This window comes from Cynoglossus semilaevis, chromosome 4 (genome assembly GCF_000523025.1).
Source record: "Cynoglossus semilaevis isolate Cse_v1.0 chromosome 4, Cse_v1.0, whole genome shotgun sequence".
NCBI lineage: Eukaryota > Metazoa > Chordata > Actinopteri > Pleuronectiformes > Cynoglossidae > Cynoglossus > Cynoglossus semilaevis.
The window spans coordinates 8082221-8094466 of NC_024310.1; the positions used below are offsets into that span (position 1 = coordinate 8082221).

The window sequence follows — 12246 nt, forward strand, 5'->3', positions numbered from 1 at the left end:
AAGGGAGACATTTTGCTGTCATGTTGCTGTCAAGGGTAAACACTGAATCATCCAGTTGGGCAGGTTCCCCATGTCCTCAGGCCGGAGCCCTTTGAAGCTGCAGTCCTGTTTCTGACTGATTGTTTGTGACACGTATCTGTCGGGAACACATGACCAAATGCACATTTCAATATCTTTATATATAAAGTAGTGTAACGGTTAATCTCGCAATGTCAACAATGTGTATTAATTTGTATGTTAAACATTATATATTTATTTATATATATAAGTTTTGTCCTCATTATAATGAAATTTACACTATGTGTAATGTGTATCAAGCAATATAATTTTTTTTTTGGTTTTAAGCCATAGGGTCGAGATGTTTGCTCTTAATCAACTTTATCAATCAAACATATAGAACGGCTCGGACTATTGACAGCCTGGCCAGTCGGATTGAAGACCCCCAGATTCAGGCTCACTGGTCTAATATCAACGATGTTTACGAGTCCAGCCTCAAGGTGCTGATCACATCTCAGGGCTATGAGCAGAACTGCAAGTAAGTGGGCGTGAAGGAGGCAGAGAAGGCTGGAAAATTAGACAACAATTCATATAAATGATCAGTTTGAAATAATACTCTTTTTTTTTTCACTACAATTAGTTTTCAATCTACATACATCTTAAAATACATTTTACCAGCTCTGTCTGTCTGACATTTATCAGGTCCATCCAGCTGCAGATGAACATTGGTGTGGAGCAGATCAGAGTTGTCCACAGAGACGGTCGTGTCATCATACTGTCACACCAGGAACAAGAGCTACAGGACTTCTTCCTCTCACAGGTATCATCACCTGGAACACTGTGTGGCTGCACACCTTCACTGATGCTAAAAACAACATAGATTTTCACAAAGATTAAAAAAAATGCAAAGATTTGATTTTGATTTGTTTTATATTGGAATATATTGTATATCCTGTCCTGTATTTGCAATGTTATCACCTGCTTTTTCAGCAGAATCTTTGATTTTTATAACTCGTAATTTCAGGAAAAATATTACTCAGTAAAGTTTTTAGTTCAGTACAAATAGATATATATATATATATATATATATATATAATATTCATATAATATTCATGTATTTACAGATGTCCCAGCATCAGGTCCATGCCGTCCAGCAGTTAGCGAAGGTAATGGGATGGCACGTTCTCAGCTTCAGTAATCACGTCGGCCTGGGCCCGGTGGAGAGCATTGGAAACGCTTCTGCTGTCACTGTCGCCTCCCCCAACGGAGAGTACGCCATCTCAGGTGAGAAGACTGAGTGTTACCACATAAGTAATTGACATCACTACATAAATGATGAGGCAAGGATGAATATGAATATCAAAAAGTAGAATCTTTGATTTTTATAACTCGTAATTTCAGGAAAAATATTACTCAGTAAAGTTTTTAGTTCAAATAGTAATATATATATATATATATATATATATAATATTCATATAATATTCATGTATTTACAGATGTCCCAGCATCAGGTCCATGCCGTCCAGCAGTTAGCGAAGGTAATGGGATGGCACGTTCTCAGCTTCAGTAATCACGTCGGCCTGGGCCCGGTGGAGAGCATTGGAAACGCTTCTGCTGTCACTGTCGCCTCCCCCAACGGAGAGTACGCCATCTCAGGTGAGAAGACTGAGTGTTACCACATAAGTAATTGACATCACTACATAAATGATGAGGCAAGGATGAATATGAATATGAAAAAGTAAACTTACTAAAAGTCAAATACTGATTGGAATCTAACTGTTGAAACACGAAAAAGTTACAGAAAACTAAAACAAAATAGCCTTTGCTCAAACATGGTCTAAAACAGGGTTTGTGACCTCACTGAGGGGTCAGAGTGATAATGTGTGTCTGTGTCTGTTTAGTGCGTAATGGCCCTGAGAGCGGCTGCAAAGTCCTGGTTCAGTTCCCACGCAGCCAGACCAAAGAACTACCGAAGAGTGACGTGATCCAGGACGCCAAGTGGAGTCACCTGAGAGGTCCCTATAAGGAGGTGCACTGGAGCAAGATGGAGGGACGGAACTTTGTCTACAAGATGGAGCTCCTCATGGCTGCTCTGACTCCCTGTCCTTGATTTGCTGTGTATTTTCACACAAGTGTAAATGGAACAGAAGATTATAATAAAACCATTTTTTTTAACGTTGTCTGATTTAGTGACATGACTTCTGGGACTACACTTCACACACTAGTGTGAGTGCAGGCTTTCCATCATTTGGATTAGTCATGAAACATACACCTATCTGCTGTTTTTTGTCTTTCTGTTCCAGAAATGGAAAAAAAATGAATCATGATAAATCATGGTTAATTACAATCACAATAATTAATATTTCATCATTAATAACATACCTTAATATCATAAAGAAACTGAATAAAAGTTTTATTCATTTGACAGTGCTTCTATATAGATGATGGGAAATGTTGACGTACACAAGAAAAAAAATTCAGAATCAAATATCACCGTTAATTATGGTAATAATAAATACAAGATTTATTTTTATATCACTGTGTGTGAGATATTTACATTCAATCCCGTTTTGTCTGACGTATATTCAGGAAAGTTCTATGTACACAACAAGTAGCAGTAAAACCAACGGTCCTTTGTAGCAGCACTGGTGTGTCTTCATGTGTGTCGTCCCTCAGAGAGGCTGCAGCTCTGTCTCATTATTCTCTGCATGGAGAAGGAATTAAACTTGATAAGTAAACAGCCCTGGGACCACTCGGTCTGTAGACCTTTGTACTTAACACACACCCAACACCACTTTCAGCCCACGTTCCCACTCAACGCACAGTTGCTTCACTTTACCTGGCATCCGTCTCCGGCGTCTCCATGCCACAATCCTCCTGTAAACCTTGTCCAGAAGCCACATGATCAGCATGAGGAGAGCAGCCGCAGCAGCCAGAGCCACGACAGAGATGGAGAGGTACTGAAGGTCCTCGTACAGAACCTCTGGAGGACACAGAGACACAGGGGCAAGACATGAGACTCTGAAATGGTCAAAAGATCAATTTACCTAAAGGAAAATATGTGTGTATATATAAATATATATATAAATACACACGCACATATTTTATTTCTTTCGTATTTTACCCTTAGAGCCATTTCAAATAAAGACCATTTAGACTGACCAATCGTACTAATTTGGTGCGAGAGAAACACAAACTAACCATTTACTTTGAGGACGAAGCCGCTGTCTTTGCTGCTTCCTGTCGCTTCTGTGACAGTGATGACGTAGTATCCTGCGTCCTGCAGCCGCAGGTCTGACAGGCCCATGGAGCCATTGTTGTAGGCCTGCACTCTGCTGCTGTAATCCACAGTTATGTTGGTGTAAACCCCTGGCTGCCATGTCCCTATGGTGCGGCTGACCACACCTGACATAAAGTTCCATTCTATGGTGGGGATCCCACCGCAGGAAACGTCCACTGAGAAAAAGACGTCCTCCTGCACTGATCTGGTGAGGCTTCTCTGGGCACTGTGGATGGAGATGGCTCCAGCTTCAGAGGACGAGAAAAGAAAAGAAAAGAGTAAAGAAAAATGAACGTTTGAATACAGTAGATATTGAGGAGTCAAATAAAAATACATATGACTGTAATAATAATTATTTGTACATCAAACACGTGGATAAAAGTACGTCACAGTCATCTGTAGCATTTATTAAAGTCAATGTTTGTGTTTACTAAGTTGTCTTACTACTTTCTACTAGAAAGAAATATACAGTTAAATGAGATGTTTGTAAAAGGTGCTAGATAATCAAAACGAGTCATGTGAGCTTTAAATGAGTCACTAATAAAAGCACATACATCTACCTGATGTTTGTTTTCCTGTGACGCCTATATATATATATATATGTCATATATGGGAATGTTGATTTATCTCGATTGAGATTGTGATTAATCATGACTGAGCCGCAGCCACCCTTTGATTTCCATACTTTGAAGATGGTACATATGACAGTACTACAAATACTACAGACCATGAAAGACTAGACCAGCATATTAGAAAATGCTGCTGATGAACATAACACCAATTTGAAGGGTTGACCTTGTTGTGGGACCAGGTTTTTACCGACACTCCTTTTAGCTTTGTTTCAACAGCAGGGGGAGGAAAAGAGTCTACGTAGCAGAATAGAGACTATGTTATTAGTTTTTATTTTCAGTTATGTGTCTTTTTAAAGCCAGAATCATCCGAACAGCTCCAGAGCAAATCCAGTAACAACAGTGTCCTGTTTAATCACGGTGCCTGATCACCTACTACCTTTTTCGTTTAGAGCTAATGTTTAACCTTTCATCCAATATCGTGACAGCTACAGAAAAAACAATACAGCTCCGTAAAAGGAAATGTTGACACATGACCCAGATCAACACAGAACCCTGTTTTTGCTCTAGGTTCTGTTTAGTCAAAGCTTTGTGTTCTATTTCACCTCTGAGCTTTGCTAGAGGAAACAAACTTGTCAAACAAGCTGAAAAAGAAATAGAAACATTTTAGCATAAACACCTGCTGTGGCCACCAGTGATCAAATACCTGTTACAGGTAACTTAGTGGGGGATCTGGTTCTGCTGGTGCGTCCTTTGCCTGATGAAACACGGTTTAAGAATCTCTCTGACAATAGCTGTGCTGACTCAGACTGTCCGTGTGGGAAAAATGTCTTCTTCCGTTTCGACTTCACACTCAATTAAAGAACAAACAACACTTACATTCTATGTTACTCTGCGCAGAGGATTGATCGATTTTTCTAAAGCCACGTGCATGTGTACAGCCACATTCACTCACAGTTGGTCACTTAACCCTTTCTGCTGCTGGGGAATTCAAAGCAAACAAATGTCTGGCTGCCCGACCATCAAAGATGAATAAATGTTTTTGAAACAAATGTCTGGCTGCCCGACCATCAGAGATGAATAAATGTTGTGTTACTGTGTTACTAAATTGATCCAGATAAGACAGTTTGGGGACACAACCCACCGTTTTAGAAAGATCACATAAAAGACATGGTCTAGCTTTACATCAAGTTGTATAGTGTTTCTTTGATTTTGACACATTTAAGACAGAATATAATTTCTAACAGGTTATTTCTTAGGTTCTGACTACATTATCAAAAGACCGCCTGAAACCGTCAGTGTGGTAAATGCAGGTGTTCCAAACAGTGAAGAACAGCTGTCAGTTTTTGCCCAGGGAGCATATTTATGATTTATGTTTTATTGTTGATTATTAACAATACCCTCATATTATTAATTTTACAGCCAACTTTAAACCTTTTCTTTGATTATGCAATCTGTCTACGACCTAATACCACAAACATCCTGACCTCAGCCTTTCATAAATATAGAATTTCCAGTAAGAAAATACCAGGGAAAACCAGGTCTACCCCTTTTGTGTTGGGTGTGTTGGATTTGCTTACCTAGGTCACAGATATATATTGCCATGCTGAGAAACAGAGCAACATCTTGAACATCCCAGAGCCTGAACTGCCACATTAGAATCCCAGATCCATCGGTCGAACCATAGAAGAAAAGTCTCCTCCTGGTTGTCTCACATTTTGAAGCTCCAGTCTGGCACCGTGCACCTGCTGTCTTCTTGTTCTGGAAGTTTCCCCCTTTTCGCTGTCTTTTTGTGCTAACAGAGCGCAGACGTTCCTTCTTCCCTCTCAGTACTGTGGCCGTCTTCTCTTCATACTCACACGAGTCAGTGTCAGCCAGGCAGTCCACACCTAACAGACAGGTTCAGCTAGAGATTACTGTGCAAATGTGAGCGGAGCAATCTGTGATCACACACACACACACACACACACTTGAGGTGGGGGAGAAAAGTCTAGCGTTAACACATAATTCCTCCTCAAAGTACCTGGTGACCCCCGCCCTCTACACACACTTACCTGTGTGCTGTTTACGTAGACACCAAATGAAACCAGGAGCCGGTATTCATGCTGTGACACACCTGGTAAAACATGTCAAACAGGAAGTGTGCTTACAGATCAAGGACACACACACATGTGCACACACACACACGCACGCACGCACACAAACTTTTGTATGGAATTTAACCTTTAAACCTTAGGGTTTCTTTGATACTGTTTGGAATAAGACACACTTTCACTGTCACAGAGAGTTCAGTGAACCATTTACATTGATCACTGTATAAATAACATAGCTGGAAAGAGAGAAGAACGTCGCTGCTAGTGTGACGACGTTCACCTCCCTGTACTCCTGGTCAAACTGTAATTACACTGCCTGTTTAATGGTTTGCAAAAACAAACCAAAAGAAATAATTAATAAATTAAATATTTATTGAATGAACAAACAACTAACTGTTACAACTAATAACATTATTGTAGTCTGACCGAAGGTTGTAATTCATTCATTCATTCAACATTTATTTGTACATTCTTCTTATAATCATTTTCAATTAATCATAAAAATAATTGTGTGAGTTGGTGAATTTAATGGAAAGACGATTATTAGTGAGAAAATAGTTATGGGAGAAGTTGAACGGATGCCATTGTAAGTGTTTTTTGGAGTCAACACCTGCTGGCCCACATCGGTACTGCAGCCCCACAAATAAAACCTTTTTTTATTACTATCATTAACGACTGACCTCAAGGGCACTTTTGGTTTATTTGAATAGTAGCTGTTTTTAAAACAATGTCTTTTTATAACATCACAATTTCAAAACATTAGAAAAGAATTAAAATTCTATTTTCATATATATAATCATTTTATATTTTAACGACAACTGAATGGTACTACACATTGATCCACAGACTCTTCTGAAATGGTGGGTGGACAAATATTGAAACTTCAACAGTGTCCATCTAAAGTGGAAGAGAAAGTCAGTCTCGGCTGCTAATTGGAAAAACACTGGGTAGAGTCTGAACAGGTTTACCAGGTTACAAATAAACACAACCTAACACACGCATACAAACCTCTGGCCACTTAAGAGTCTCCAATTTACAGAAGTCACACATTATTTAAAATGTTATTTGAAAATGCAAAGACACCGCCAGGTGGTTGGTTTGAAGTAAGACAACGGCAGGAGGTGACGCTGAAAACAAAGTCATATCACATCATGTTTAAAAAACAAACAAAAACAACCAAAAAACAAAAAAGAAAAAAAAAACCAACAGTGTTCCATGAGCACCTGATGCATTAGTCACAAGAGTCTGTCAGCCTCAGGTGACACCACTGGAATTTAAAGACATTCACAGGTTCATTAATTCACAGTTTACTCCATTAAATAAGCAGTAAATATAAAAATAAACACAATTTTTACAAGCAGGAAGGATGCTGCGTCTGTTTGCAAACGTTCCACAGATGTTCAGACCTATTATTATTGATTATAAATGAACTCAGGGATAACTGGTCTGCTGTTGTAGGACACGTCTGGAACGGATTCTGTCCAAAAGGGGATTCAGGTTCCACCGTTTCGCTGGCAAATGAAATAACAGACTCATGTTAGTGGGCAACACTCTGGGGTGTGTCTGTGTGTGTGTGTGTGTGTGTGTGTGTGTGTGTGTGTGTGTGACGTCTCACCTGGTGATGGAGTCTGAGGTTTTATTATGGGATTCCCTGGATCTTCCTCTTGGACCACACCCAGGTCTGACCTCCACTGTCTCCAGTTCATGACGAGGTGAAAACAGGCGATGTTAATACTCCAGTTAGGAACACCATGGTTCTTTTCACACCAATGTTTGTTACAGTTTACCTGAGAAATCTCCTACGCTCATCATTTTCATGAAGTTTGAAATACACCATTCTGGACTCTTTGAAAAACGGTTTTCTCCTCAGTCTCTGCGGCAGATCCCTCTCTATGTCCAGAATGGTTGAGGCTTTCTGGGTATTTATGACAGAAAATGTTACAAATGATCCACAGAAAACAGAATCATTGTTAACACAAAAAAGGTAAGAATATTAATGTGAAGAATAAGTAAAATAATTTTCAGATTCATTTGTTACATTTCTATAGGTGCTTAGGAGCTAAAAGAAGAAAATTAATTTGGTATAAAATGGTTTCTATTTACCACTGGATGCAATTTTATATTATGAATTATTTAAAAAAATTTGAAGCTGTAAATGTAGTGATAACACAAGGCAGCATTTATGGATTTTATAAACAATACCCAAACTTTTTGTAACAGTAAGTTACAGTCATTCTCACAACAACAACAACAACAACAACAACAACAACAACATCCCACCTGCAGGTTCCAGATGTCGACATTCTCCTTGGAGATTCTTTCAACGGTGTTTCCCATCAGAGCGATGAGCATGTTGAGCAGCAGGATGTAAGTCAGGACAATGTAGGAGATGAGCAGGATGTAGAAAACTTCCTTATATTGAACATGGTCAGTAAACTCCAAATCCCCCATTCCAATCGTGAATTTGAACAGCTCCAGTATTGTGAACCGCAGGTCGTTGTAAGTTGGCTTTTTGCACAGAAATGTCTCAACGTCAAAGCTCCTTCCTCGAGGCAGTGAGTCATTCTTTTGGTTGAGCTGTTGAGCTGAGGTGGAATCCTCCATTAGAGAAACAATGGCTGCGGAAAAGACGATAATTATAAATGAAACTTTGTCATCTCTGTAATGAGTTTACACTGGAGTCAATAGTAGTTTTACCTGCAGAAAATCCAACCAACAAAACTAAATAGACACATAAAAATGTCAACAGGTCACCAAGGATCATCTACAATAAAAACATTCATAGAGGTTAGCAAACAAAAACATTACACACTGGCAGTAGTTTATACAAACGCTAGATCAGAGCATGCTATTCAGTCACAATACTTTTCTGTTTTCTTTTTTGGTACCGTACCATCGGGCAGAAACAAAGGTTAGGGCTGAATTTACTTTATGAATTTAAGGAGTGGTGGTCAGAATGTCAGATGGGTTCAAGTAGAAACTAGAAACTATGTTCAACAAGATTTTTGTTATAAAAAGACATTGTAAGACATTGTGCCTTTACTGCACATTGTGCTCTGTATGATGTTGCATGTAACAAATTCAGTCTTACAAGTTTCATCACTTAGCAGGTTAGCGTTACTTTTATTGTTATCTTACCTTATTCACTTAGCAGGTTAGCGTTACTTTTATCGTTATCAGGGCTCTTACCTTATTTTTTACTGACAATTCTTTGTGTTAACTAAATTGAAGGCAAAAAAAAGTCATACTCTTTGCATCATGACACTGTAGAGGCCCATGTGTTTGGAGCCTCTGGAGTAGTACAGGACATTAATCCAGGCCAGAGCCAGTGACAGGACCAGGAGCCCCACGTACTCTCTCTGTCCACAGACGTACAAAATTGCACTGATCAACACAAGTATTGCCTGCAGGAAACTGGAAACAAGACGGAGAGGTTTCAGAGAACAATAATAATAAATAGTTTACATGCACTTACAACAGTTTACTTACAACAGAATGTCACAGATCCCATCAGTGTACAAAGAGTTGAAGTTTGGTGGGTTTCTTCTGAATATAGTTATCTGTTGAAGCACATCACGTCAAACACGTGAGAACATGTAGACGTGTGGATTATCAGGACGTGTTTTGTTGATTTCTCACCGCTTTGTATAGAAACCACACTGCTCCAAGGACACTGATGAGCTCGCCGATGAGGCGGAAGGAGTCAACTATGACGTTTTCAATGGGAAACGGTGGCTGCAGGGAAAGTGATGAATCTCTGTTTGATTTTGTGATGAATATTGGGTTTCCTCATCTTGGTTTGAAGTTGGATTATTTATTATTCACCATTTAATGTCTAAATATTTGGCTGCAGGGAAAGTGATGAATCTCTGTAAGCAAGTCATTAACCTGTGGACTATAAAATAATGTAGAGGGCACTGTTGCACCTGTGACAGTGACTGCAGTGAACACAGTCAAAAACACATGATTATTGGCTCTGTTGTTATATATATATATATGGAGTTCCACCAGGTGAGGCACAGATCAATAACAAATTGCATCTTATTTCAGAGATCTTCTTTTTGTTTTTTTTTCAGGGACATTCTTGTTCGGTCTTACCTCCCCCTCCTTCCTGTAACAGGCCACGGTGGTGAAGATGACCAGGTAAAACACATACACCAGGAAATGTATAAAGAATAACTTGGAGGCAAATTTGTCCCATTTGTAGTTGAGAAGACTGCGCAGAGGCTCCACCTGGAGCATCTCTGGACGATTCTGCAGAGATGTTCAAGAATATTCATATTCACGTTTACTGTATTAAAGTCAGATAATATTGCCTGCTGCGCTTCATCAAGTAAGAATCAAATAGAATAGTTTTCATTCAAACAATACAACGACATTTGTGGCCAAATAAGCCAGTGAATAATTTACAGAAACAATAAATACAGTCAAATATAAAAAAATGTAAACATTTAAACAGAGAACAGAAAGTCACTGGTTGTGCCTAAAGGACTAGTTTCCTGTAATCAACCATTGGCTCTGACCACTGTGGTGACTCACGAGTGATTTCACAGCTACTCTTCAAGCAAATACGGACAACTTGCAATGGGCTCACGTGAAACCTGCTAATACTCTGACAGAGTCATCTGTCTGGATATTTGTGATTTCACAGTCTGAGGCAAAATGAAGACAAGAGTGGAGAAGAGAAAACACATCACTATGTACTGTGACCTGTAGTTTCTACTACATTCCATGGCTGCCTTCTTGACTGTTTTGTCATTACGGTGTTATGTTGTGTATTTAAGTGGTTGACAAAAAGAGAATTATTGGTAAATATTGACAAAATATTAATTTCTTACCGGCATTTCACTCCCAAAGACAATGATGTCCAACACAGAGTTGTCTTCGTTGGTGTCAACAGAGCTGATGTCATAGAGGGAGGAGTGAACAGGGCCGTAAACCCACTCTGTGATTTTTCTGGAGAGCGGCCTCATTTCCTTTCCAACAAATTCCCTCTGTAAAATGTGCTTAAATAACTGTGAGGAGAAGAAAAGACAATTAACTGATGACAGACTTTACTTTCTGTTACATATTGTTAGTCCATGTGAGGGTGAGGAAAAGTTTTAAGCCAATTAAAAAAAAATATTGTTCATAAAACTTGAAGAATTTGTCATCAAAGTTCACTTGTGAAGGTTCCTGTTTAACTAGTGAGTTAATTTATGTTTGATTAAAAAAACAATCTCTTCACTCACATTTCAAATTAGTTCATTTGGTGGTGGAAAAAGCTGATGAAATAAAATGCAACACAGCTCAATTTTTGGCAAGAATACCACAAAAAAAAACTTGCGAAAGATGTGAGACACCTCTAAAATGTGTTTTAACATGTTATAAACTAATGAAATTCAAACATCGGTTTAAGAAATTTTTCACGGAGCCTTAATTGTTTACAGGTCATATGATGTTTTGCGGCCAGTGTTGACATGCAAACATTTTTAATCTCTCATCATGTGGTAATTTCACAACACCGCTGACACAGAAGAGTTAAACAAACGGACTGACTGTTTATTAGAATGACAGTGTCAAAATGATATATAAACAGTAAACTGTAGTCTTGTTTTGTATATTGTACCAACAGGTTTTGCATAAAAACAGACCTACCCCAATCTTCCCCAGCTTGGCTGCTAACTTCAGTGGAGTCAACCCCTGGTTGTTTTCTATTTCCTCCAGACTGACGTTTGTTGTATTGTCAAGATTGTTGTGCTGGATGAGTATCTGATCGTACATATTGGCGAACATTTCAGTGTTTTCTGCTGTGTTGTCAGCTATGACCACCAGGGTGTGCAGGACAGTGTTTCCTCGTGAGTCCTGGTCGGTCACATCTGCTCTTCTGTAAGGGTTCTCCATGAGGAAGGTCACAATGGTGGGTTGGTTGGTGCAGGCGGCCAAAGACAGAGGAAGTTCTCCTGCAGTACAAATGTACGGCCACGTGAAGTATGTGCAGTAAAACGAAGCAGATGGACTCAAACCCATGAAGACTTAACACGTGTTTGCTTGAAATTCGTTCCTATGTTGAACTGTAACTATTGATACAAACAGCTTCTGGTTGTATTAAGCATGTGACTCACCAAAATAAAAGCCAGGTCCTACGTCACACTGAAAGAAGGTTCCATTGGCCTTGGCCTGAACGTCGGCTCCTTTCTGCACCAGCAGCTTCACATGGTCAAAGCTTCTTCTTTCAATAGCGACATGCAGCGCTGTCTGACCTACGAGGTGTGGATTGTTGATACAACAAACACTTCTTTAGAAAATGAACATCCTCGTGTGTGAA

The 12246-nt window shown here is 39.2% G+C and overlaps 3 protein-coding genes across 5 annotated transcripts in view; 1 reads left to right on the forward strand and 2 right to left on the reverse strand.

Moving 5' to 3' along the window:
* Nucleotides 1-2172, forward strand: part of med17 (mediator complex subunit 17) — a 5524-nt gene extending 3352 nt beyond the window's left edge. For both annotated transcript variants that reach the window (XM_008308940.3, XM_008308939.3), the window contains exons 10-13: nt 398-535; nt 700-817; nt 1122-1281; nt 1899-2172. In XM_008308940.3, coding sequence (XP_008307162.1) covers nt 398-535; nt 700-817; nt 1122-1281; nt 1899-2107 — 625 coding nt within the window. In that variant the 3' untranslated portion in view covers nt 2108-2172. The remainder of the gene's footprint in view (nt 1-397; nt 536-699; nt 818-1121; nt 1282-1898) is intronic.
* A 214-nt stretch (nt 2173-2386) lies between these two features.
* On the reverse strand, nt 2387-6040 carry vstm5 (V-set and transmembrane domain containing 5). 2 transcript variants are annotated; one of them, XM_008308937.2, is made up of 5 exons: nt 5901-6040; nt 5427-5735; nt 3199-3525; nt 2837-2980; nt 2387-2701 (listed from the first exon to the last, which is right to left on the reverse strand). In XM_008308937.2, exons 2-5 carry the CDS (start codon nt 5500-5502, stop codon nt 2670-2672), a joined length of 579 nt encoding a protein of 192 aa, XP_008307159.1. In that variant the 5' UTR covers nt 5503-5735; nt 5901-6040; the 3' UTR covers nt 2387-2669. The 2 variants fall into 2 exon arrangements, with proteins under 2 accessions (XP_008307159.1, XP_008307160.1); XM_008308938.3 differs by having other exon boundaries at nt 5427-5786; nt 5901-5920.
* A 1682-nt stretch (nt 6041-7722) lies between these two features.
* Nucleotides 7723-11108, reverse strand: LOC103377943 (transient receptor potential cation channel subfamily V member 1-like). The gene is made up of 8 exons (XM_025055223.1): nt 10778-11108; nt 10038-10193; nt 9579-9674; nt 9429-9499; nt 9188-9353; nt 8637-8703; nt 8220-8557; nt 7723-7854 (listed from the first exon to the last, which is right to left on the reverse strand). Exons 1-8 carry the CDS (start codon nt 10910-10912, stop codon nt 7723-7725), a joined length of 1161 nt encoding a protein of 386 aa, XP_024910991.1. The 5' UTR covers nt 10913-11108.
* Nucleotides 11109-12246: the final 1138 nt, after the last annotated feature.